Here is a 26,344-nt window from a genome sequence, read left to right on the forward strand (position 1 = left end):
CTGTGGTGGACCGTCGGCAGCAAAAAACGTTACATGTAACGTTTTTTGCTGCATTGTGTCTGCCATTTCCGACCACGCATGCGCGGCCGTTACTCCGCCCCCACCTCCCCGCAACTCACAATGGGGCAGCGGATGCGCTGGAAAAATGCATCCGTTGCCCCTGTTGTGCGGAGCTTGCACAGTATGCGTCGGGCCGACGCAGCGCGACGGCCCCGTATCGACGCTAGTGTGAAAGTAGCCCAAGACATCGGATCCCAGCTATGAAGGTGTCGTGTTATTCAGCTTGCTATGACCTGCAGGGCTGATCCTACTGACAGATTCCCTATAATAAGTGATAAAGGACAACACATGCAGTGCACAAGTCGTTGGGGCTTTTTCAGGCAGAATCCGAACTGAAGACGTGGTGTTGTGCCCATGTTGTAGATGTGGCCCATGTGGGTGAGATTTGTGGGGCCCTGAGCAGTGCATGTCCCAGTACCTGAGCTCTGTCCCTCCCCCTGTGGCCGGCCATCTCCCTCCGCTCCGCCCGTCTACCCGCCTGCAGTTACTCAGTTTCAACAACCAAAACAATCCTAGCTGGCACCGCGCCGTGGCCGCCATGGAGCCCGGAGAAGACTCGGGGGTGCTGGCCCTGCTGGCGCTCCGCTCTGCCCCCTGCAGCCCCGTGCAGTCCGGGGGGCGCCCCGCGGCCTGTGACCTGGCCTCTCCGCCACATGAAGCCCCCCCAGCGCTCGCCCGTCTGGAAGGACGAGACTTCGAGTTCTTCATGCGAACTTCTCAAGTGATCATCGGCCGGGACTCCAGCCAGGGCTCGGTGGATGTGAACATGGGCCGCTCCAGCTTCATCTCCCGCCGCCACCTCCAGATCAACTTCGTGGAGCCGCACTTCTACCTGCGCTGCCTGGGCAAGAACGGGGTGTTTGTGGATGGGGCCTTCCAGCGGCGGGGGGCGCCCCCTCTGCAGCTCTCCAGCCAGTGAGTACAGGCCTACGGGGTGGGGGAAGGGGACACTCCGCGAGGGGCGACTTTCCTCGTGCGCTCGTCACGCGTGGCCGCTCTCACTCTATGGCGCCTGGCGCTTTCTCTATCGAGGATTATGTCAACACTGTGAGAAAACGTGCTGCTGCTCGTCCTGCGTGGTGCAGGCGCTGCCCACAGGGCACAGGGCTTCTGCCCTCATGGGGAAGTCTACTGTACAGCAAATGACGCGTGTGTGCGACACTATCTGTCCCGCGCCGGCTCTGACAGTTGCGACATGTCAACCATGCAAACGGTTGAGGTGAAAGTGACTTGTAGCCAGCAGCCAATCAGAGCCTGCTGCTCATTCTGTGAGCGGCAGTGACAAAATACAACCTGCAATCTGATTGGCTGCTCGCTGATCAAGTGGTTTTGTAGCCTTTTCTCTGTATGAGGAGTATTATTGTGCTTCACTTGGTTCAGTAGATAAATCTGAAGCGTTTTTTCAAGCCTCATGAATCCACATGCTGCTTCTTTGCACCATAGGCTTTTTCACACTATTTTTTTGATAATCATTTGAATTGTAAGAATAGCCTATAGCTGTAGTGCACGTCGCATTTTACCATCATCTTGTCAACACGTGGTACAGAAATGCACATTTTTCTGATTAGGTTTGATAAGGTTATATTGCTGCAGAAATGTGTCAAAAAATTCATCCTAGTTAATTAAAAAAAAGTGTAAAGAGCGTGCTGAAAAAAATGCTTCAAATAATGCGCGTTCCTTGTAAAGAAGAAATCGTTGTGAACGTAGCCTTATTTAAAGAATATTCAAAGCAGTTTTCAATGAGGAGCTTGTAGAAACTGCTCCAAAATCTTCACGGTATGTGCCCACGGCGTCTTTATGGCCGGCGTCACACTGGCGTTTTAAAGGCCGAGTGCAATGCGATAAAAAATCGCATTGCACTCGGACCAATATTAAGCTATGGGGCAGCTCCCAGCAGCCGACTTTTTGTCGGCCGTTTTCCTCGGTCCGAGACAATCGCAGCATGCTGCGATTGTCTCGGACCGAGGAAAACTCTCAGCTCACTCGCACCCATATAAGCCTAGGGGTGCGAGTGAGACAGCGCACATCACTCGGATATCATCCGAGTGATGTGCGCTATAAGCGGAGCCCAGCAATGGAGGAGATGGAGAAATTCATTTCTCCGCGTCCTCCGCAGCTGTGCTCCGATCCTCCCTGTGCGAGAGAATCAGAGCACAGACGCACGACACTGCAGCGAGCAGGAGCCGAGTGTCATTAGCATATCGCAAGCGATGCGCTCGCATTGGATGCAATACGCCAGTGTGATGCCGGCCTATAAAACAAATCCCACATAAAATCCATCCGAGAAAGCCCCTCTAAAAAGCATACACACCTCGTAGTGTCGGCACCACTTGGGATCTTGTCAGATTTGAGCTGCTTCATGCTTCGAAGCCATGATGTGGCCGGAAGAGGTGACCTCGCCATCCTTCAGGTGACCTGGAAGCCGCACAGTAGTTGTACCAAAATGTCAGTGAAAACTAAAAGAAACGGACTCCAGAAAAAGATCCTACAGGAGGACAAAAGACCCTGGCATATCCTGAAGGGTCTTCCTGTGGAAAACTTGGTGGGTACGCCACCATCTCAACGACGCTGTGTGCACACACCCAGAGTATCCACATAGTTTTTTTAAACAGAAGAAACATCAGGATATAACCGGCCATGTTTTCCCTGAAGCGTCTTTTGTGATGTTCCCTGGGGTATCTTTTATGGAGGGTTTGCTGTCGGCCAGTAGAACGGACTGGAGATTTTTTTTAGCTGCCTCAGGGCTTTGGAAGGCTGAAGAGGTTAAAGTGACAAAAGGCAGAGCATATTCAGAGCAAGCCTTATTACTATTTTTGGCACTTTTTCAGGCAGAATTCAGCAGATCACGACGTGTGAACATATCCTGAGTGACCATTCATAAATGGGTAGGCCAGCTCCCGCACCAGATTGTAATATTCCTCGCTCACGTGTAGTGGAATAGCTGTGTCGGCCATATAACATTTCCCCTTTTACTTCTGAGTTTTAGGGCTTTCTCGCTTTGACCAATGGGTGGTTTCCGCTGTCATCTGTCAGTCGTAGATTTAAGGATCTAAGACATCTTGTGAGATAAATAGACCTAACCGAGATTGATCTGCTTTGGGATGAATTTGGGTCCCAATTATAATAGAAAGATCCTCTTCTGACCAGTTGGTAGGATAATGCTGTGTTCTCTGTTGTTCTGTGCATCAAAGCTGTGGAAACCTGACAGACCTGGGGCTTTATACACAGAGATAAACTGCGCATAGTGATCAACGCTTGGATTTTTCATGTAATGATTAGGAGGGAAGTTCATGTTAAAGGGAGTCTGTCACCTCCAAAATCGTATATGAGCTGCGGTCACTGGCATCAGGGGCTTATGTACAGCATTCTGTAATGCTGTAGATAAGCCCCCAATGTAAACTGAAAGATGTGAGAAAGAGGTTAGATTATACTCACCCAGGGGTGGTCCCGCTGCGGTCCAGGTCCGATGGGTGTCGCGGTCCGGTCCAGCGCCTCCTATCTTCATCGGATGACGTCTTCTTCTTGTCTTCTTGCCGTGGCTCCTGCGCAGGCGTACTGAAAGTACTGCAGTGCGCAGGCGCCGGGAAAGGTCAGAGAGGCCCAGCGCCTGCGCATTGCAGTACTTTGCTCTGCCCTCAACAGGGCAGACAAAGTACGCCTGCGCCGGAGCCGCGGCAAGAAGACAAGAAGAGGACATCATCTGATGAAAATAGGAGGAGCTGGACCCGGACCGCGACGCTCATCGGACCGCAGCGGAACCGCCCATGGGTGAGTATAATATAACCTTTATATCTCATCTTTCAGGTTACATCGGGGGATTATCTACAGCATTACAGAATGCTGTAGATAAACACCCTGATGCCGGTGGCCGCAGCTCATATACGATTTTGGGGGTGACAGACTCCCTTTAACAATTGTTCTTACCGTTCCCCTCTGATCATCATTAGCACATCGCCCCTTTACACATGGGGATCACCAATAATAATTTTTAGGCCCTGCCAAAGATGTGATCAATGACACGCGATTTGTTGCAAGGTCACCAGGACGATTTACTTTGGGTAAGTCATAAGAAAGGCTTATGTGAACATAATGTAGTCCAGCATGGAAAGTTTTGAAACTTTACAAATCTCATTCATGTAAAAAAAAAAAGTAGCTTTGTCCACCTCTATTTGATTGCCTTAAGATTAATGGAGTACTGAGACTTAGGCTATGTGCACACGTTGCAGATTCGAATGTGTGCTGATTTTTCCACGCAGAATCTGAAAAATCCTCAGGTAAAACTTCCTGCGGAATCCTCACAAAGAAGTGCACTGCGGATTTTGTTTTCCATAAATTTACATAGTACTGTACAATGCATGGAAAACTGCTGCGAATCCGCAGCGTCAAATCCGCAACGTGTGTACAAATTCTGACAGTGAAAGGGTCAGGACCTGTGTCTTTCTCTGAGATTTGTGGTTATCAGAACATTCTCCTGCTGCAGACCCTCAAGGCCCCCTGTATTACTGTAAGGGTATGTTTCCACGTGTAGTAAACGCTGCGTGTTTGACGCTGCATAGAGACGCAGCGTCCAGATGTTACAGCATAGTGGAGGGGATTGAATGAAATTCCGTCTCCACTATGCGTGGTAACACGCACCCGGCGGCTCTGCGACTCCGGATATGCGGCGCGTCTTTTAAGATCGCAGCATGTCCGTATACCTTGTGGCAACGCTGCGTCGCCGCAAGGTATAAAACACAGGGCCCTATGTGTGGGGTGTGATGATCCCGGATGTGTGCTATGAACACATCCGGCATCATCTCGTCCCAGAAGGGGGCGGAGCTTAGCGCGGAGCGGGTTTGCCGCTCCGACTAAACCGCCGGCCATCCTGAAGTTGGACGCATACCCTAAGGCTATGTGCACACGTTGCAGATTTGACTGTGGAATTTTCTGTGCAGATTCTGCATTTCTTGGCAGAAAAGACAGGTCAGAATCTGCGCCTTTTTTTGGTATGTGCACATGTTGCAGATTTTTGTGCAGATTTCTTCCTTTTTTCACCCCTGCAGATTTCTATGGGTGCAGAAACATAGCAGATCTGCACAAAGAATTGACATGGTCCTTTTTTGAATCTGCTGCGTTTTCTGTGGAGATTTTTCCGCACCATTAGCACAGCATTTTTTTTTTGCCATTGATTTACATTGTACTGTAAAGGTACCTTCACACATAACGATATCGTTAACGATATCGTTGCTTTTTGTGACGTAGCAACGATATCGTTAAGGAAATCGTTCTGTGTGACAGCGACCAACGATCAGGCCCCTGCTGGGAGATCGTTGGTCGCTGAAGAAAGTCTAGAACTTTATTTAGTCGCTGGACTCCCTGCAGACATCGCTGGATCGGCGTGTGTGACACCGATCCAGCGATGTCTTCACTGGTAACCAGGGTAAACATCGGGTTACTAAGCTCAGGGCCGCGCTTAGTAACCCGATGTTTACCCTGGTTACCAGCGTAAAAGTAAAAAAAACAAACACTACATACTTACCTACCGCTGTCTGTCCCCGGCGCTGTGCTCTGCACTCCTCCTGCACTGGCTGTGAGCGTCGGTCAGCCGGAAAGCAGAGCGGTGACGTCACCGCTCTGCTTTCCAGCCGCTGTGCTCACAGTTAGTGCAGGAGGAGTGCAGAGAAGCAGAGCGCCGGGGACAGACAGCGGTAGGTAAGTATGTAGTGTTTGTTTTTTTTACTTTTACGCTGGTAACGAGGGTAAACATCGGGTTACTAAGCGCGGCTCTGGGGCCCGGGGACCTCGGGATCGTTGGTCGCTGGAGAGCTGTCTGTGTGACAGCTTTCCAGCGACCAAACAGCGACGCTGCAGCGATCGACATCGTTGTCGGTATCGCTGCAGCGTCGCTGAGTGTGAAGGTACCTTAACTCACTTGCAGATCTGCAGCATTTCTGCGCGGAAAAAAAAGCTGCAGTTCTGCAGGAAATCTGCAACGTGTGCACATACCCTTAGGGTGCTTTCACACTGCGTTCAGGCATGTGCTCTGTAGCCCTGTCGGGGCTTACCTGTGAACCCCCGCAAAATGTGATTGGGATGCATGCGCCTACTGGGACATAGACTATAATGGTACAGGCAGAGCAAACTTACGCTCTGTCATGCATCATTTTCAGACGTGTACACCTACTGGAGTTTGACACTCGGACGTAGTCTAGGGGTCCTCCTCCAGTAGGCGTACACACCCAAAAATGATGCACAACAGAGCGCACGTTTGCTGTCTCGGCACCATTATAGTCTATGTCCCCATTGGCGCATACGCCTGAATCCCATTTTGTGTGGAGGTTCGGACTAAAGCCCCGACAGGGCCACCAAACAGGGACCTGAAGGCAGTGTCAAGGAAGACTAATGGAAGCATTGGGTTTTCTCCCACGAGCATCCTGTTCTCATTATTTCCTCTCTCTAGCGATACATATGTATATGTAGCTATCAAATATAGTCAATTTGCATAAGTACATGAAGTCAGTGAGTAAAAATTATATATTTAATAATTAAACTTATGAGTACTTGTCCAGTAGGACTTTGCATATATGACGATACACCGGAATTACTTAGGAAATCATATAGGAAACGTGCAATTATGACCATAATATCAATAGATTAAAAAAAATATTTATTGAATATTTATTAAAAGATAAGATAATCTGAGACGCACAGTTAAGGCCCCTTTCACACATCAGTTTTTTTCCGTCAGTCACAATCCGTTGAATGGACAGATCCGTCGCAGATTATGAAAAACTGATGCAACGGATCAATTTTTTGGACAAATCTGACTAGCGGATCTGGCTAATTGTATCGGAGCATGCTCAGTTTAAAAAAAAAAAAAAAAAAAAACGGAATCCGGCGACGGCTTCCGTCATTTGATGGATCCGGCGCCATAGGCTTCCATTCTAGCAAATGATGGCTGTCCGTTTTTTCGGCGTAAACAAAAACCGTTACTTTGTCCGTTGTTTCCGGGCACCGGACAAACAATTTTCGACGGATCCAGCGAACGATGGATGAAACGTGAGGCCATCCGTCGCTAATACAAGTCTATGAGAAAAAAATGGATCCGGCGGCATCAGTCGCCGGATCCGTTTTTTTTCTAAATTCGACGGATTGTGACTGATGGCAAAAAACTGATGTGTGAAAGGGGCCTTAGTCATTGGATAAAATGGCATCACACTCCAACATGGAGGGAGGGGTAAATGTAACAACATACATAAAGATGACACTAAATGAATCTCAATATGTAGGATTAGAGAGAAAAAGTAACATAATCCAAAGAGGCAATGTAAATGTCACAATAGGTGAGTCTGGACAAGGTAAGAAGTAAGTCTAACAATCCTTATCCCCTTTCTGACCCATGACGTACTATCCCGTCGAGGTGAACTGGGCCTATCTGACCCTTGACGGGATAGTATATCATAGCGATCGGCCGCGCTCATGGGGGGATCGCGGCCGGGTGTCAGCTGCCTATCGCAGCTGACATCCAGCACTATGTGCCAGAGCACGGACCGCCCCCCGGCACATTAACCCCCGAAACACTGCGAGCAAACATGATCGCGGTGTGCCGGCTGTATAGGGAAGCATCGGGCAGGGAGGGGGCTCCCTGCAGGCTTCCCTGAGACCCCAAGAGCAACGCGATGTGATCGCGTTGCTGCGAGGGTCTCTTACCTCCTCCTCCTCCTTGCAGGCCCGGATCCAAGATGGCCGCGGCATCCGGGTCCTGCAGGGAGGTGGCTTCACTGCGCCTGCTCAGAGCAGGCGCCGGGAAGCATAGGAAAAGTGCACGTCAGACCAGTGATCTTACATTATAACATGATGGCCCCCCCCCCCCCCCCCGGGGCAATGTTATAGTGTAAAAAAAAATATTCCAATGTGTAAACATTTTTTTTTTTTAAATCCCCCCCCCCCCAAAAAAAAAAAATATATTGTTTCTATAAATACATTTCGTTATCTTAATAAAAAAACAAAAACAATAAAAGTACACATATTTAGTATCGCCGCGTCCGTAACGACCCCACCTATAAAACTATATCACTAGTTAACGCCTTCAGTGAACACTGTAAAAAAAAAAAAAAAAAAAAAAGAGGCAAAAAACAACGCTTTATTCTCATACCGCCAAACAAAAAGTGGAATAACACGCGATCAAAAAGACAGATATAAATAACCATGGTACTGCTAAAAACGTCATCTTGTCCCGCAAAAAACGAGCCGCCATACAGCATCATCAGCAGAAAATATATAAAAGTTATAGTCCTCAGAATAAAGCAATGCAAAAATTATTTTTTCTATAAAATAGTTTTTATCGTTTGTAAGCGCCAAAACATAAAAAAAATGATATAAATGAGGTGTCGCTGTAATTGTTCTGACCCGAAGAATAAACCTGCTTTATCAATTTTACCAAACGCGGAACGGTATAAACGCCTCCCCCAAAAGAAATTCATGAATTGCTGGTTTTTGGTCATTCTGCCTCACAAAAATCGGAATAAAAAGCAATCAAAAAATGTCACGTGCCCGAATATGTTACCAATAAAAACGTCAACTCGTCCCGCAAAAAACAAGACCTCACATGACTCTGTGGACCAAAATATGGAAAAATTATAGCTCTCAACATGTGGTAACGCAAAAAATATTTTTTGCAATAAAAAGCGTCTTTCAGTGTGTGACGCCTGCCAATCATAAAAATCTGCTAAATAACCTGCTATAAAAATAAATCAAACCCCTCTTCATCACCCCCTAAAGGTACCGTCACACTAGACGATATCGCTAGCGATCCGTGACGTTGCAGCGTCCTCGCTAGCGATATCGTCCAGTGTGACAGGCAGCAGCGATCAGGCCCCTGCTGTGCTGTCGCTGGTCGGGGAAGAAAGTCCAGAACTTTATTTCGTCGCTGGATCTCCTGCAGACATCGCTGAATCGGCGTGTGTGACACCGATTCAGCTATGTCTTCACTGGTAACCAGGGTAAACATCGGGTAACTAAGCGCAGGGCCGCGCTTAGTAACCCGATGTTTACCCTGGTTACCATCCTAAAAGTAAAAAAAAACAAACAGTACATACTTACCTACAGCCGTCTGTCCTCGAGCGCTGTGCTCTGCTCTCCTCCTGCACTGACTGTGAGCGTCGGTCAGCCGGAAAGCAGAGCGGTGACGTCACCGCTCTGCTTTCCGGCCGCTGTGCTCACACAGACAGTACAGGAGGAGTGCAGAGCACAGCGCTGGAGGACAGACGGCTGTAGGTAAGTATGTACTGTTTGTTTTTTTTACTTTTAGGATGGTAACCAGGGTAAACATCGGGTTACTAAGCGCGGCCCTGCGCTTAGTTACCCGATGTTTACCCTGGTTACCGGCATCGTTGGTCGCTGGAGAGCTGTCTGTGTGACAGCTCTCCAGCGACCAAACAGCGACGCTGCAGCGATCCGGATCGTTGTCGGTATCGCTGCAGCGTCGCTAAGTGTGACGGTACCTTTAGTTAGGGAAAAATTAAAAAATTAAAAAAATGTATTTATTTCCATTTTCCCGGTAGGGTTAGGGTTAGGGTTAGCGCTGCGGTTAGGGCTAGGGTTATGGATGGGGCTAGGGTTAAGGCTACAGTTAGGGTTGGGGCTAAAGTTAGGGGTAGGGTTTGGATTACATTTACAGTTGGGAATAGGGTTGAGATTAGGGTTAGGGGTGTGTCTGGGTTAGAGGTGTGGTTAGGGTTACTGTTGGGATTAGGGTTAGGGGTGTGTTTGTATTAGGGTTTCAGTTATAATTGGGGGTTTCCACTATTTAGGCACATCAGGGGCTCTCCAAACGCAACATGGCGTCCGATCTCAATTCCAGCCAATTCTGCGTTGAAAAAGTAAAACAGTGCTCCTTCCCTTCCGAGCTCTCCCGTGTGCCCAAACAGTGGTTTACCCCCACATATGGGGTATTAGCGTACTCAGGACAAATTGTACAACAACTTTTGGGGTCCATTTTCTCCTGTTACCCTTGGTAAAATAAAACAAATTGGAGCTGAATTACATTTTTTGTGAAAAAAAGTTAAATGTTCATTTTTATTTAAACATTCCAAAAATTCCGGTGAAACACCTGAAGGGTTAATAAACTTCTTGAATGTGGTTTTGAGCACCTTGAGGGGTGCAGTTTTTAGAATGGTGTCACACTTGGGTATTTTCTATCATATAGACCCCTCAAAATGACTTCAAATGAGATGTGGTCCCTAAAAAAAATGGTGTTGTAAAAATGAGAAATTGCTGGTCAACTTTTAACCCTTATAACTCCATAACAAAAAAAATTTGGTTCCAAAATTGTGCTGATGTAAAGTAGACATGTGGGAAATGTTACTTATTAAGTATTTTGTGTGACATCTCTGTGATTTAAGGGCATAAAAATATAAAAAGTTGGAAAATTGCAAAATTTCTCAAAATTTTCGCCAATTGCGAACTTTTCGCCAAATTTCCGTTTTTTTTCACAAATAAACGCAGGTAATATCAAAGAAATTTTACCACTATCATGAAGTCCAATATGTCTCGAGAAAACAATGTCAGAATCACTGGGATCCGTTGAAGCGTTCCATAGTTATAACCTCGTAAAGGGACAGTGGTCAGAATTGTAAAAATTGGCCCGGTCATTAACGTGCAAACCACCCTCGGGGGTAAAGGGGTTAATAACATACGGTAGCATGGTAATGAAAAAGATTACGATACATATAAAGTAAAAATTTACCAATAGTGGAGGTGACTGCCAGGTCCCCAACGCGCTTTTAGGTGTTAATGCCTTCTGAGGGAAGCATTTTTATATGTATTGTTATTATAGTCATAATAAGGATTTCATGCGAAAACAGCGCAGAGGGGGTGGCGCCCCTGAAAATCTGAGTGATGGCAGTGTGGCGTTTCAAGCAGGGGGGTGAGGACCTGCCTCCCTGTCTAAAGACAGGTATTTTGGAGAAGTTATAAAACGCTTTATTTTGGGAATAAATGCACCAAAAACTAAAAGAGCCACCTTGTTAGAATAATAATAATAATAATAATTTTATTTATATAGCGCCAACATATTCCGCAGCGCTTTACAAATTATAGAGGGGACTTGTACAGACAATAGACATTACAGCATAACAGAAATACAGTTCAAAACAGATACCAGGAGGAATGAGGGCCCTGCTCGCAAGCTTACAAACTATGGGGAAAAGGGGAGACACGAGAGGTGGATGGTAACAATTGCTTTAGTTATTCGGACCGGCCATAGTGTAAGGCTCAGGTGTTCATGTAAAGCTGCATGAACCAGTTAACTGCCTAAGTATGTAGCAGTACAGACACAGAGGGCTAATACTGCATAAAGTGTATGAGAACATGATGCGAGGAACCTTTTTTTTTTTTTTTTTTTTTTTATTATAAATAGGCCACACAGGGATCGTTAGGTTAATGCATTGAGGCGGTAGGCCAGTCTGAACAAATGAGTTTTTAGGGCACGCTTAAAACTGTGGGGATTGGGGATTAATCGTATTAACCTAGGTAGTGCATTCCAAAGAATCGGCGCAGCACGTGTAAAGTCTTGGAGACGGGAGTGGGAGGTTCTGATTATTGAGGATGCTAACCTGAGGTCATTAGCGGAGCGGAGGGCACGGGTAGGGTGGTAGACTGATACCAGGGAGGAGATGTAGGGTGGTGCTGAGCCATGGAGTGCTTTGTGGATGAGGGTAGTAGTTTTGTACTGGATTCTGGAGTGGATGGGTAGCCAGTGTAATGACTGGCACAGGGTAGAGGCATCGGTGTAACGGTTGAATGCAGAATGCAGAATGCAGCATTACTGATGCACAAGGTGGCTCTTTTAGTTTACATAGTTACATACATAGTTACATAGTTATTAAGGTTGAAGGAAGACTAGAAGTCCATCTAGTTCAACCCATAGCCTAACCTAACATGCCCTAACATGTTGATCCAGAGGAAGGAAAAAAAAAATCCATGTGGCAAAGAGTAAGCTCCACATTGGGGAAAAAAATTTCTTCCCGACTCCGCATACGGCAATCAGACTAGTTCCCTGGATCAACGCCCTATCAAGGAATCTAATATGTATATAACCTGTAACATTATACTTTTCAAGAAAGGCATCCAGTCCCCTTTTAAATTTAAGTAATGAATCACTCATTACAACATCATACGGCAGAGAGTTCCATAGTCTCACTGCTCTTACAGTAAAGAATCCACGTCTGTTATTGTGCTTAAACCTTTTTTCTTCCAAACGCAGAGGATGCCCCCTTGTCCCTGTTTCAGGTCTATGATTAAAAAGATCATCAGAAAGGTCTTTGTACTGTCCCCTCATATATTTATACATTAAAATAAGATCACCCCTTAGTCTTCGTTTTTCCAAACTAAATAGCCCCAAGTGTAATAACCTATCTTGGTATTGCAGACCCCCCAGTCCTCTAATAACCTTGGTCGCTCTTCTCTGCACCCGCTCTAGTTCAGCTATGTCTTTCTTATACACCGGAGACCAGAACTGTGCACAGTATTCTAAGTGTGGTCGAACTAGTGACTTGTATAGAGGTAAAATTATGTTCTCCTCATGAGCATCTATGCCTCTTTTAATGCATCCCATTATTTTATTTGCCTTTGTAGCAGCTGCCTGACACTGGCCACTGATTATGAGTTTGTCATCCACCCATACACCCAGGTCTTTTTCATTGACGGTTTTGCCCAGAGATTTAGATTTAAGCACATAATTATACATCTTATTACTTCTACCCAAGTGCATGACCTTACATTTATCCCCATTAAAGCTCATTTGTCATTTATCAGCCCAAGCTTCTAGTTTACATAAATCATCCTGTAATATAAAATTGTCCTCCTCTGTATTAATTAGCAGAGTTTAGTGTCATCTGCAAATATTGAAATTCTACTCTGAATGCCCCCTACAAGGTCATTAATAAATATGTTAAAAAGAAGAGGGCCCAATACTGACGCCTGTGGTACCCCACTGCTAACCGCTACCCAGTCCGAGTGTGCTCCATTAATAACCACCCTTTGTTTCCTATCCCTGAGCCAGCTCTCAACCCACTTACACATATTTTCCCCTATCCCCATTATTGTCATTTTATGTATCAACCTTTTGTGTGGCACCGTATCAAAAGCTTTTGAAAAGTCCATGTACACTACATCCACTGGGTTCCCTTGGTCCAATCCGGAACTTACCTCTTCATAGAAACTGATCAAACTAGTCTGACATGAACGGCCCCTAGTAAACCCGTGCTGATACTGGGTCATGAGGTTATTCCTCTTCAGATACTCCAGTATAGCATCCCTTAGAATGCCGTCCAGGATTTTACCCACAGTAGAGGTTAAGCTTACTGGCCGATAATTTCCAAGTTCAGTTTTTGTCCCCTTTTTGAATATTGGCACCACACTTGCTATACGCCAGTCCTGTGGTACAGACCCTGTTATTATGGAGTCTCTAAAGATTAAAAATAATGGTCTATCAATGACTGTACTTAATTCCTGCAGTACTCGGGGGTGGATCCCATCCGGGCCCGGAGATTTGTCAATTTTAGTGATTTTTAGACGCCGCCGCACTTCCTGCTGGGTTAAGTCGGTGACATTTAATTGGGAATTTTTATCACTAGTCATTTTGTCTGCCATGGGATTTTCTTGTGTATATACTGATGAAAAAAAGTCATTTAGCATATTGGCTTTTTCCTCATCCTCATCCACCATTTCACCCAGACTATTTTTAAGGGGGCCAACACTATCATTTTTTAGTTTCTTACTATTTATGTAGTTAAAGAATATTTCAGGATTATTTTTACTCTCTCTGGCAATGAGTCTCTCTGTCTCAATCTTTGCTGCCTTGATTTGCTTTTTACAGAATTTATTTAATTTTTTGTATTTATTTAATGCCTCCTCACTACCTACTTCCTTTAATTCTCTAAATGCTTTCTTTTTGTCACTTATTGCGCTCCTTACAGCTCTTTTTAGCCGTATTGGTTTCCTCCTAATTCTAGTATGTTTATTCCCATACGGTATATACTGTGCACAGGTCCTATCCAGGATGCTAATAAATGTCTCCCATTTTCTTTGTGTATTTTTATGTCTCAGGATATCATCCCAGTTAATTGCACCAAGATCCTCTCTCATCCGTTGGAAATTTGCCCTCCTGAAGTTTAGTGTCCTTGTAAGCCCTCTACTACAAATCTTATTAAAGGATACATGAAAACTTATTATTTTGTGATCACTATTTCCCAAGTGACCCCCAAACCTTATATTTGCAATGCGGTCTGGCCTGTTGGTTAATATTAGGTCTAGCAGTGCCCCCCTTCTTGTTTGGTCCTGAACCAGTTGTGAAAGGTAATTGTCTCTCATAGTTGTCAAAAACCGATTACCTTTGCTGGAACTGCAGGTTTCTGTTCCCCAATCTATTGCAGGGTAGTTGAAGTCCCCCATAATAATGACTTCTCCTTGAGTCGCAGCTTCATCTATTTGCTTTACGAGGATATTCTCCATTGCTTCCATTATTTTTGGAAATTTATAACAAACCCCTATCAGTAATTTATTATTTTTTCCCCCTCCCCTTATCTCCACCCACAGGGAATCTACATTTTCATTAAATTCACCTATATTATCACGCAGGATGGGTTTTAAGGACGATTTTACATACAGACACACCCCACCCCCGCGCTTATCTGTACGGTCATTTCTGAACAGGCTATAGCCCTGCAAGTTAACAGCCCAGTCATGGCTCTCATCCAGCCACGTTTCAGATATCCCCACAGTGTCATAATTATGCTCCAACAACATTAGTTCTAATTCGTCCATTTTGTTGGCGAGGCTTCTGGCATTAGTATACATACATTTTATGTATCTCTCTGTACCTCTACTCTTTCTTAAATTATTAACTGTTCTAACCCCACCCCCCATGCCACCGCCACCCCCAACTTCCTTATTTGTGCCCAGGTCTCTATCTGCACCATCTTCCCCTCCTATAAATTGAATACCCTCCCCCCCAGTCCCTAGTTTAAACAATCCTCCAACCTTCTAGCCATTTTCTCCCCCAACACAGCTGCACCTTCCCCACTGAGGTGCAGCCCGTCCCTAGCGTAGAGCCTGTAGCCAACTGAGAAGTCGGCCCAGTTCTGCAGGAACCCAAACCCCTCCTTCCTACACCAATTCTTGAGCCACTTATTAACCTCCCTAATCTCCCGTTGCCTCTCTGGCGTGGCACGTGGTACAGGCAGTAATTCGGAAAATACCACGTTGGAGGTCCTTGATTTCAGCTTGCGGCCTAATTCCCTGAAATCATCTTTAAGGACCTTCCACCTACCTCTAACTTTGTCATTTGTGCCAATGTGCACCATGACCGCAGGGTCCTCACCAGCCCCTCCCAGTAATCTGTCCACCCGATCAGCGATGTGTCGGACTCGAGCGCCAGGTAGGCAGCACACTATTCGACGATCCCTGTCTTTGTGACAGATTGCCCTATCTGTTCCCCTAATAATTGAGTCTCCCACTACCAGCACCTGTCTGGCCTGCCCTGCTCTCCTATTTCCCTCCTTACAGGAGCAGTCACTCCCCCGGCTTTCAGAGGACATGCCTGGCTGCAGCAGTGCTACCCCTGTACTGGCACCCCCCTCATCTGCCAACTTAGCAAACTTATTGGGGTGTTCCAGATCAGGACTAGCCTCTCTAGCACTCTTCCCTCTACCCCGCTTCCTAACTGTCACCCAGCTTGCTACTTCATCATCCTGCAGCTCCATCCTACCATCCCCCCCCCCTCATCTGTCCCATTGAGCGTCTGCTCCGTGAGCAGAAGACTCCTCTCCATATTGTCTATGGATCTCAGTGTTGCCAGCTGCACATTTAGATTCAGAATCTGGGTTTCCAAATGCACAACGTGCTCACATCTCGCACAGCAGTATGCACCCTTTATAACGGCTGGAGGGGGTGACAGTGGCCCTTTAAGAGGTGTGCTCTTCTTAGGAAATCAGGAGTTTCTGACTCCAGTATGCCTCCTCAAGACCGGTGTGAAAATTGCTGGTCCTAATGGAATGACTTGAAAAGTGAATTGTATTCGTTTCAGCAAATTGCTATCATGCTGTCTGCCCTGTTGTGTCCTATGTGCCTGTTTTCCAAGCATATACTGTTACCAAGTGTATTCATCAACAGCTAAGGTGCTGATTGACCCAGCAATGGGGATTAAGGTACCATCACACTCAGCGGCGCTGCAGCGATATAGACAACGAGCCGACCTAAACTAGATCGCTGGAGCGTCGCTGTTTAGGTCGCTGTAGAGACATCAAACACAGCAACTCCAGAACGATGCAGGAGCGATCCAGTGACGTAACGGCGTCTCACTTATCATTCTCGCTGGTTGTTAGCTCCATGTAAAACGTTGCTGGCGTCGTTGCTTTTGATGTCAAACATGACGATACACGCCAACCTGACGACGAAATAAAGTTCTGGCCTTCTAGCTACGACCAGCGATGTCACAGCGGGGTCCTGATCGCTGCTGCGTGTCAAACACAACGAGATCGCTATCCAGGACGCTGCAACGTCACGGATCGTTGTCGTTTTCTTTGCAAAGTTGCTGAGTGTGACGGTACCTTAAGTTGAATGATCACCCACCCTCTGTCCTCACTTCAGTCCTACTAGGAATGCAGTGGAGAGCGTGCTGGGCTAACATTATTGAAACCTAAGGTCCCCATGCACGGATAATATCTATGGGATTGGACGACTGTCTAATGTGTATTGGGCCCTCCCGATTCTCCCCAGACAGATTATGTCAGGAAAAAGAAGGATCCATCCCAGCGTGTCGGACTTCCAACGTCTGATCTTTGTGTTATCAGGACACAAGTTCTCCGCTGAGCTTGGCATTTCTATGTATGTGGGTCTCCAGTGGGGGAATGGTGGCTCAGATGATGGCTGTGTAATGTGTATGGGGGGCTTTACCTCCCAAGTGATCAGCGGAAGGTTTCTGTTGTCAGGATGACAGACTGTGATGTCGATTCTCCTGTCACACAGGACATAACACAATGCAGCTGTTTACAGTGCAAACACTTGGCGCTCAGTATCAGGCTGTTACTGGAAGCAATGCTGTGCTTCCTAGCCAGTGGCGTAATGGACGTGCCGATCTAGCCTTGCTCTAATTAGATAGTCCATGTGCTTCTAGCTTGCGAGAATGTGAAGATATCTAGTAATGATTTCCTGGATACTGCAATAAGGTGGAAAAGAAATAATGTCCACCAATCCCATGCAGGCAAATAATAAATACAGTTTGTCATGTCAGATCTGACATGAACAGTGTCCCTTATCTGCTGCAGCCCTCACATTTTCATCCAACAGGAACGCTGTTCCTCTGCTCAGACAGAAGAGCTCATCCTGCTCCACCCTGGCAAGAAGTGCCACTTGGACTATTGAGGAGACCGTTGTTATTATTAGGGATAGTGGGACAGGTAGTGAGCAATAAGAGTGTTTAGGAGATAATGTGACTGCCAAGGAAGATGCCAATGGCCTGCTAATTACTTGGTTTATGGAGATGCTGGGACAGCAACGAGTAAGGGACTTTCTCTGACATGTGGGAGAGTAAAATGGAGAATGCAAAGCAATGCCACAACTACCAACATATGCTCTTAAATGACAACACTTCAAGTCTAAGATCATGTTAACTTAAATGGTTGCTGAATTTTTGTGTGGTCTTGGCCCTCCAGCATGTTGTTTGTGACTCTACCATCTGGCTGGGAGTTGCTCTTAGGCCGGAGTCACACTTATACGTATGAAAAATCGGTCCGAGTCTCCCTGCCGAGAGTCGCACGAGTGTCATGCGAGTACAATCTGATTTTTCACACATACTATCCGATTTACATCCGAATGCAGTGCGATTGTATCCAGTTGCAATGCGATTTTAACATGAGCTTTTACCTACTGCAATTCTGTCATTTACACATAATTTTCAAAGGAAATATTCGTCAATACACATATCATAGAACTAGATGGTGGCCCGATTCTAACGCATCGGGTATTCTAGAATATGTATGTATATAGCAGCCACATAGTATATAGCACAGGCCACATAGTATATAGGAGTACTATGTGGCCTGTGGTATATACCATGTGGCTGTTATATGCATATTGTAGAATACCCGATGCGTTAATATAGGCCACGCAGTAAATAACAGCCCACGTAGTATATAACACAGCCCACGTAGTATATAACACAGCCCACGTAGTATATAACACAGCCCACGTAGTATATAACACAGCCCACGCAGTATATAGCAGCCACGCAGTATATAGCAGCCACGCAGTATATAGCAGCCACGCAGTATATAGCAGCCACGCCGTATACAACGCAGCCACGCCGTATACAACGCAGCCACGCCGTATACAACGCAGCCACGCCGTATACAACGCAGCCACGCCGTATACAACGCAGCCACGCCGTATACAACGCAGCCACGCCGTATATAACGCAGCCACGCCGTATATAACGCAGCCACGCAGTATATAACGCAGCCACGCAGTATATAACGCAGCCACGCAGTATATAACGCAGCCACGCAGTATATAACGCAGCCACGCAGTATATAACGCAGCCACGCAGTATATAACGCAGCCACGCAGTATATAACGCAGCCACGCAGTATATAACGCAGCCACGCAGTATATAACGCAGGCCACGTAATATATAGCACAGCCCACATAGTATCTAACAGTGGCCACGTAGTATATAGCACGCAGTATATAACACTGTCCACGTAGTATATAGCAGCCATGTAGTATATAACGCAGCCCACGCAGTATAGAACACAGCCCATGCAGGATAGAACACAGCCCACATAGTATCTAACACTGGCCAGGTAGTATATAGCAGCCACGCGGTGTCTAACACAGCCCACGTAGTATTTAGTAGTGTGGGCACCATATCCCTGTTAAAAAAAAAAAAAAAAAAAAAAAAAAAAAGTAAATAAAATTTAAAAATAATTATATATTCACCCGCCGGGATCCAGCGTAGATCCAGCGAAACTCTGGCGATGCGCGCGCGGCTGCCGCCATCTTTCGTTCCCAGGATGCATTGCGAAATTACCCAGATCACTTAGCGGTCTCACGAGACCGCTAAGTCTTCTGAGTAATTTCGCAATGCATCTCCGGGAATGGAAGTTGGCGGCAGGCACGAGCGCATCGTCGGACTACGGAAGTAGAGAATAGCAGGTTTTTTTTAATTATTATTATTTTTAACATTAGATCTTTTTAACATTAGATCTTTTTACTATTGATGCAGCATAGGCAGCATCAATAGTAAAAACTTGGTCACACAGGGTTAATAGCGGCGGTAACGGAGTGAGTTACCCGCAGCATAACGCGGTCCGTTAAGGCTGGTATTAACCCTGTGTGAGCGGTGACTGGAGGGGAGTATGGAGCGGGCACTGACTTCGGGTAGTATGGAGCGGGCGCCGGGCACTGACTGCAGGGGAGTAGGGAGGGACTAATCGGACTGTGGCCGTCGCTGATTGGTCGCGACAGCCATGACAGGCAGCTGGCGAGACTAATCAGCGACTTGGATTTCCATGACAGACAGAGGCTGCGACCAATGAATATTTCCGTTACAGACAGAAGGACAGACAAAGACGGAAGTGACCCTTAGACAATTATCTACTATACTAGATGGTGGCCTGATTCGAACGCATCGGGTATTCTAGAATATGTATTTATGTATGTATATAGCAGCCACATAGTATATAGCACAGGCCACGTAGTATATAGGAGCCATGTAGTATATAGCAGACAAATACTACGTGGCCTGTGCTATATACTATGTGGCTGCTATATACATACATATTGTAGAATACCCGATGCGTTAATACAGGCCACGCAATATATAACAGTACTACCACAAAAAATGATGATACCAGGTCTAATTAAGTATCAAAATTACAGCTTTATTTATTTAATATCATTTAGACAAACGGTGAATGAAGATGACCATACCAAATTATATATACAAGGATATTCTGCAAAACAGCAACCGGAGGTTTTTGTACCCAGGGATCTACTGTTATTTACCAATAATAATTATTCAGATATTCCAACTATTTAAGGGGGGGGGGGGTAATAACATATATAGTATCTATAGCAATTGCTGCAATCAGTGGGTGGCATAAACACTATTACAACTGCCAAAAAAATTCCATGTCCAGCAGAAAATAAATATAAAGGCACAGATGATTGGCCTCGGGGAGACCAAAACATCCAACACCGCGGAGACACCATCACGTGTTTCTCAACGCAGTGATTCCAGAACACTGCCCCCATCCCTTATGGGAAATATGCAGATGCATGTAAAGAAGCTGCGGAGACACCATCAAGTGTTTCTCGACGCAAGCCGTGAATAGCCAGGCCTTTCCCCGGGAAGGAACAACCACGGGAAGGGCAGCATCCTATGAAGGAAAGCCACCTATGCCAAGCATGGTATCCATCCACAGACAGCTGTTTCGGGGTTTTTGCCCCTCATCAGTGTGGAGTAGGAATCTGGCTATTAGGAGCAGTGCCTAGTAAAAAGGCTATAAAAGGCACAGATGATTGGCCTCGGGGAGACCAAAACATCCAACACCGCGGAGACACCATCACGTGTTTCTCAACGCAGTGATTCCAGCAGAAAATAGTCATCACTATTATGGCGCCAAACCCACATGATTGGATCCAAATGCAGTGTCATGTGGACCGCTATGTTACCCACCTTCAAGCAGACCAAATCACCTGGGACTCACCCCCGCCCCAATGCGCGTTTCGGAAAAGCAACCTTCGTCAGGGGGCACTATGTAACAGTGGCCACGCAGTATATAGCAGCCATGCAGTATGTAACACAGGCGACGTAGTATATAACACAGGCCACGCAGTATATAACACTGGCCACGTAATATATAGCACAGCCACGTAGTATATAACACTGCCCACGCAGTATATAACACTGCCCACGCAGTATATAACAGTGGCCACGTAATACAGTGGGGCAAAAAAGTATTTAGTCAGTCAGCAATAGTGCAAGTTCCACCACTTAAAAAGATGAGAGGCGTCTGTAATTTACATCATAGGTAGACCTCAACTATGGGAGACAAACTGAGAAAAAAAAATCCAGAAAATCACATTGTCTGTTTTTTTAACATTTTATTTGCATATTATGGTGGAAAATAAGTATTTGGTCAGAAACAAAATTTCATCTCAATACTTTGTAATATATCGTTTGTTGGCAATGACAGAGGTCAAACGTTTTCTGTAAGTCTTCACAAGGTTGCCACACACTGTTGTTGGTATGTTGGCCCATTCCTCCATGCAGATCTCCTCTAGAGCAGTGATGTTTTTGGCTTTTCGCTTGGCAACACGGACTTTCAACTCCCTCCAAAGGTTTTCTATAGGGTTGAGATCTGGAGACTGGCTAGGCCACTCCAGGACCTTGAAATGCTTCTTACGAAGCCACTCCTTCGTTGCCCTGGCGGTGTGCTTTGGATCATTGTCATGTTGAAAGACCCCGCCACGTTTCATCTTCAATGCCCTTGCTGATGGAAGGAGGTTTGCACTCAAAATCTCACGATACATGGCCCCATTCATTCTTTCATGTACCCGGATCAGTCATCCTGGCCCTTTTGCAGAGAAACAGCCCCAAAGCATGATGTTTCCACCACCATGCTTTACAGTAGGTATGGTGTTTGATGGATGCAACTCAGTATTCTTTTTCCTCCAAACACGACAAGTTGTGTTTCTACCAAACAGTTCCAGTTTGGTTTCATCAGACCATAGGACATTCTCCCAAAACTCCTCTGGATCATCCAAATGCTCTCTAACAAACTTCAGACGGGCCCGGGCATGTACTGGCTTAAGCAGTGGGACACGTCTGGCACTGCAGGATCTGAGTCCATGGTGGCGTAGTGTGTTACTTATGGTAGGCCTTGTTACATTGGTCCCAGCTCTCTGCAGTTCATTCACAAGGTCCCCCCGCGTGGTTCTGGGATTTTTGCTCACCGTTCTTGTGATCATTCTGACCCCACGGGGTGGGATTTTGCGTGGAGCCCCAGATCGAGGGAGATTATTAGTGGTCTTGTATGTCTTCCATTTTCTAATTATTGCTCCCACTGTTGATTTCTTCACTCCAAGCTGGTTGGCTATTGCAGATTCAGTCTTCCCAGCCTGGTGCAGGGCTACAATTTTGTTTCTGGTGTCCTTTGACAGCTCTTTGGTCTTCACCATAGTGGAGTTTGGAGTCAGACTGTTTGAGGGTGTGCACAGGTGTCTTTTTATACTGATAACAAGTTTAAACAGGTGCCATTACTACAGGTAATGAGTGGAGGAAAGAGGAGACTCTTAAAGAAGAAGTTACAGGTCTGTGAGAGCCAGAAATCTTGATTGTTTGTTTCTGACCAAATACTTATTTTCCACCATAATATGCAAAAATAAATGATAAAAAAACAGACAGTGATTTTCTGGATTTTTTTTTCTCAGTTTGTCTCCCATAGTTGAGGTCTACCTATGATGTAAATTACAGACGCCTCTCATCTTTTTAAGTGGTGGAACTTGCACTATTGCTGACTGACTAAATACTTTTTTGCCCCACTGTATATAGCACAGCCCACGCAGTATATAACACTGCCCACACAGTATATAGCAGCCACGCGGTATCTAACACAGCCCACGTAGTATTATTATTATTATTTATTTATATAGCACCATTGATTCCATGGTGCTGTACATGAGAAGGGGTTACATACAAGTTACAAATATCACTTACAGTAAGCAAACTAACAATGACGGACTGATACAGAGGGGCGAGGACCCTGCCCTTGCTGGCTTACATTCTACAGGATTATGGGGAAGGAGACAGTAGGTTGAGGGTTGCAGGAGCTCCGCTGTTGGTGAGGCGGTAGCTTCGATAGTGATGAGGCGGCAGCGGTGTCAGTGCAGGCTGTAGGCTTTCCTGAAGAGATACAGCAGTGTGGGCACCATATCCCTGTTAAAAAAAAAAAAAAAATTAAAATAATTAATAGTTATATACTCACCCCTGAGATCCAGTGAAGCTCCGGCGATACGCGCGCGGCTGCCGCCATCTTCCGTTTCCAGGATGCATTGCGAAATTACCCAGATGGCTTAGCGGTCTCGCGAGACCGCTAAGTCTTCTGGGTAATTTCGCAATGCATCGCCGGGAATGGAAGATGGCGGCAGGCGTGAGCGCATCGTCGGACGACGGAGGGTGAGAATAGCAGGTTTTTTGTTTTTTTATTATTTTTAACATTAGATCTTTTTACTATTGATGCCACATAGGCATTTTGGCGGAAGTCACCTGCCAAAACAACAACTACTCCTCCCATGATATATTTGTGGCTACGCAGGCCTTGCAGCAGTCTGTCCACTGCTTCCAGAGCCCTTTTGTGTGACATTGTGCATTCATCCCAAATGATGGCACTGCATTTTTGAAGCAATTTGGCTAGTCCTGATCCCTTGGCAATATTACACACGGGGCTGTCACTATGAGACAGGTTAAGTGGTAGTTTGAATGTTGAATGTGCTGTCCTGCCACCTTTTAAAAGCGTAGTTTCAATTCCAGAAGATGCCACTGCAAGTGCAATCTTTTTTTTGTTGTCGAAATTTTGTCAGGAGCAAGTTGATTACAAATGTCTTTCCTGTTCCACCTGGAGCATCAAGGAAGACAATCCCACCTTTGTTGGTTTCACTGAAACTTAAAATGTAGTTATAGGCGTCCCTTTGATCTGGTACCAATATTGGCTTGTTCTGAGACACAAATGCTGTCAGTTCATCAATATTGTAGTTTGTTTCTATGAAAATCTCCCTACACATTTGGATGCCTTCAGGATTTCTTATTGGAGCAGGCAAACCAAGCAACTGTAAGGCTTTTCCTGACATTGCTATGCACTGGTCTTCAAGGAGCATTAAAGTTTCATTGAACATTTCCTCAGTGAAGTTAATGAGTAGCTGAGGATTTTCCCTTCTAATCTGCGTGAGGATGTCCTCACTGAGATCAGTTTTGTACTTTGTCCAAATCTCAAGAGGATTTGAAATGCTACAGGTTGTTAGAATAATAGCAAAGAGGTGTCTTAGTCGCTTTGGGGGTTGTGTGGCTGCTGCTTCACTGAGGGTCATGTCCCAGTGTCCATCATTTTCCAGAAGTCCTTTTCTTTGGCAAGCTTCCCTGAATGTTTCACACACATGGCCTCCGACAGTCTTCAGGTCAGAAAATGATGTAGGGCCTTTGACAACATGAAGTAACATGCGCAGGTAGAAGCACTCTGCATTTGACGGATGAACAGTGTAGACACGACCAAGAGTATCAGTTGATTTCACCCCTGGATAGCCTTCAATATCAAGCCCCCTTTACTTTGGTAAATCACAGTAGAGAATTGTTTTTGCAAAAGCTGTGTTGACACAGCTCAAACAATGCCAAGAGGGTGGTCTTAGGTGGTATCAGGAGCTGCTGCTGCAAGTTTGCTGGGTTAAAATAAAAAATAAAAATAAATTCTCTGTCCATTTTCTAAGTGCACACTCAGATGCACAACTGGTGGGTAGCGCTCATGAATGGAGAATCCTTGTATTCTCCAAACAGCTTCATTGCTGCTTATGTACCTGCCCATCTGGAATGCCTCCACTTCATCAATAATAGGTCCATTTTCCTGGAGTTCAAAAACTGCTTGATCACTTCCTTTGTGGACATACAGTACAGACCAAAAGTTTGGACACACCTTCTCATTTAAAGATTTTTCTGTATTTTCATGACTATGAAAATTGTACATTCACACTGAAGGCATTAAAACTGTGAATTAACAGAATTATATACTTAACAAAAAAATTGTGAAACAACTGAAATTATGTCTTATATTCTAGGCTCTTCAAGGTAGCCACCTTTTGCTTTGATGACTGCTTTGCACACTCTTGGCATTCTCTTGATGAGCTTCAAGAGGTAGTCACCAGGAATGATCTTCCAACAATCTTGAAGGAGTTCCCAGAGATGCTTAGCACTTGCTGGCCCTTTTGCCTTCACTCTGCGGTCCAGCTCACCCCAAACCATCTCGATTGGGTTCAAGTCTGGTGACTGTGGAGGCCAGGTAATCTGGCGTACCACCCCATCACTCTCCTTCTTGGTCAAATAGCCCTTACACAGCCGGGAGATGTGTTTGGGGTCATTGTCCTGTTGAAAAAGAAATGATGGTCCAACTAAACGCAGTCCGGATGGAATAGCATGCCGCTGCAAGATGCTGTGGCAGCCATGCTGGTTCAGTATGCCTTCAATTTTGAATAAATCCCCAACAGTGTCACCAGCAAAGCACCCCCACACCATCACATCTCCTCCTCCATGCTTCACGGTGGGAACCAGGCATGTAGAGTCCATCCGTTCATCTTTTCTGCGTCGCACAAAGACACGGTGGTTGGAACCAAAGATCTCAAATTTGGACTCATCAGACCAAAGCACAGATTTCCACTGGTCTAATGTCCATTCCTTGTGTTCTTTATCCCAAACAAGTCTCTTCTGCTTGTTGCCTGTCCTTAGCAGTGGTTTCCTAGCAGCTATTTTATCATGAAGGCCTGCTGCACAGTCTCCTCTTAACAGTTGTTGTAGAGATGTGTCTGCTGCTAGAACTCTGTGTGGCATTGACATGGTCTCTAATCTGAGCTGCTTTTAACCTGCAATTTCTGAGGCTGGTGACTTGGATAAACTTATCCTCAGAAGCAGAGGTGACTCTTGGTCTTCCTTTCCTGGGGCAGTCCTCATGTGAGCCAGTTTCTTTGTAGCGCTTGATGGTTTTTGCCACTGCACTTGGGGACACTTTCAAAGTTTTCCCAATTTTTCGGACAGACTGACCTTCATTTCTTAAAGTAATGATGGCCACTCGTTTTTCTTTACTTAGCTGCTTTTTTCTTGCCATAATACAAATTCCAACAGTCTATTCAGTAGGACTATCAGCTGTGTATCCACCAGACTTCGGCACAACACAACTGATGGTCCCAACACCATTTATAAGGCAAGAAATCCCACTTACAGTGGGGCAAAAAAGTATTTAGTCAGTCAGCAATAGTGCAAGTTCCACCACTTAAAAAGATGAGAGGCATCTGTAATTTACATCATAGGTAGACCTCAACTATGGGAGACAAACTGAGAAAAAAAAATCACATTGTCTGTTTTTTTAACATTTTATTTGCATATTATGGTGGAAAATAAGTATTTGGTCAGAAACAAACAATCAAGATTTCTGGCTCTCACAGACCTGTAACTTCTTCTTTAAGAGTCTCCTCTTTCCTCCAC

At 45.6% G+C, this 26,344-nt stretch overlaps 1 protein-coding gene across 1 annotated transcript in view; it reads left to right on the plus strand.

Moving 5' to 3' along the window:
• Positions 1–451: 451 nt before the first annotated feature.
• Positions 452–26,344, plus strand: part of FOXK1 (forkhead box K1) — a 138,463-nt gene continuing 112,570 nt past the window's right edge. The window contains exon 1 of the mRNA XM_069733923.1: positions 452–975. Coding sequence (XP_069590024.1) covers positions 467–975 — 509 coding nt within the window. The 5' untranslated portion in view covers positions 452–466. The remainder of the gene's footprint in view (positions 976–26,344) is intronic.

This window comes from Ranitomeya imitator, chromosome 7 (genome assembly GCF_032444005.1).
Source record: "Ranitomeya imitator isolate aRanImi1 chromosome 7, aRanImi1.pri, whole genome shotgun sequence".
NCBI classification, from domain to species: Eukaryota; Metazoa; Chordata; class Amphibia; order Anura; family Dendrobatidae; genus Ranitomeya; species Ranitomeya imitator.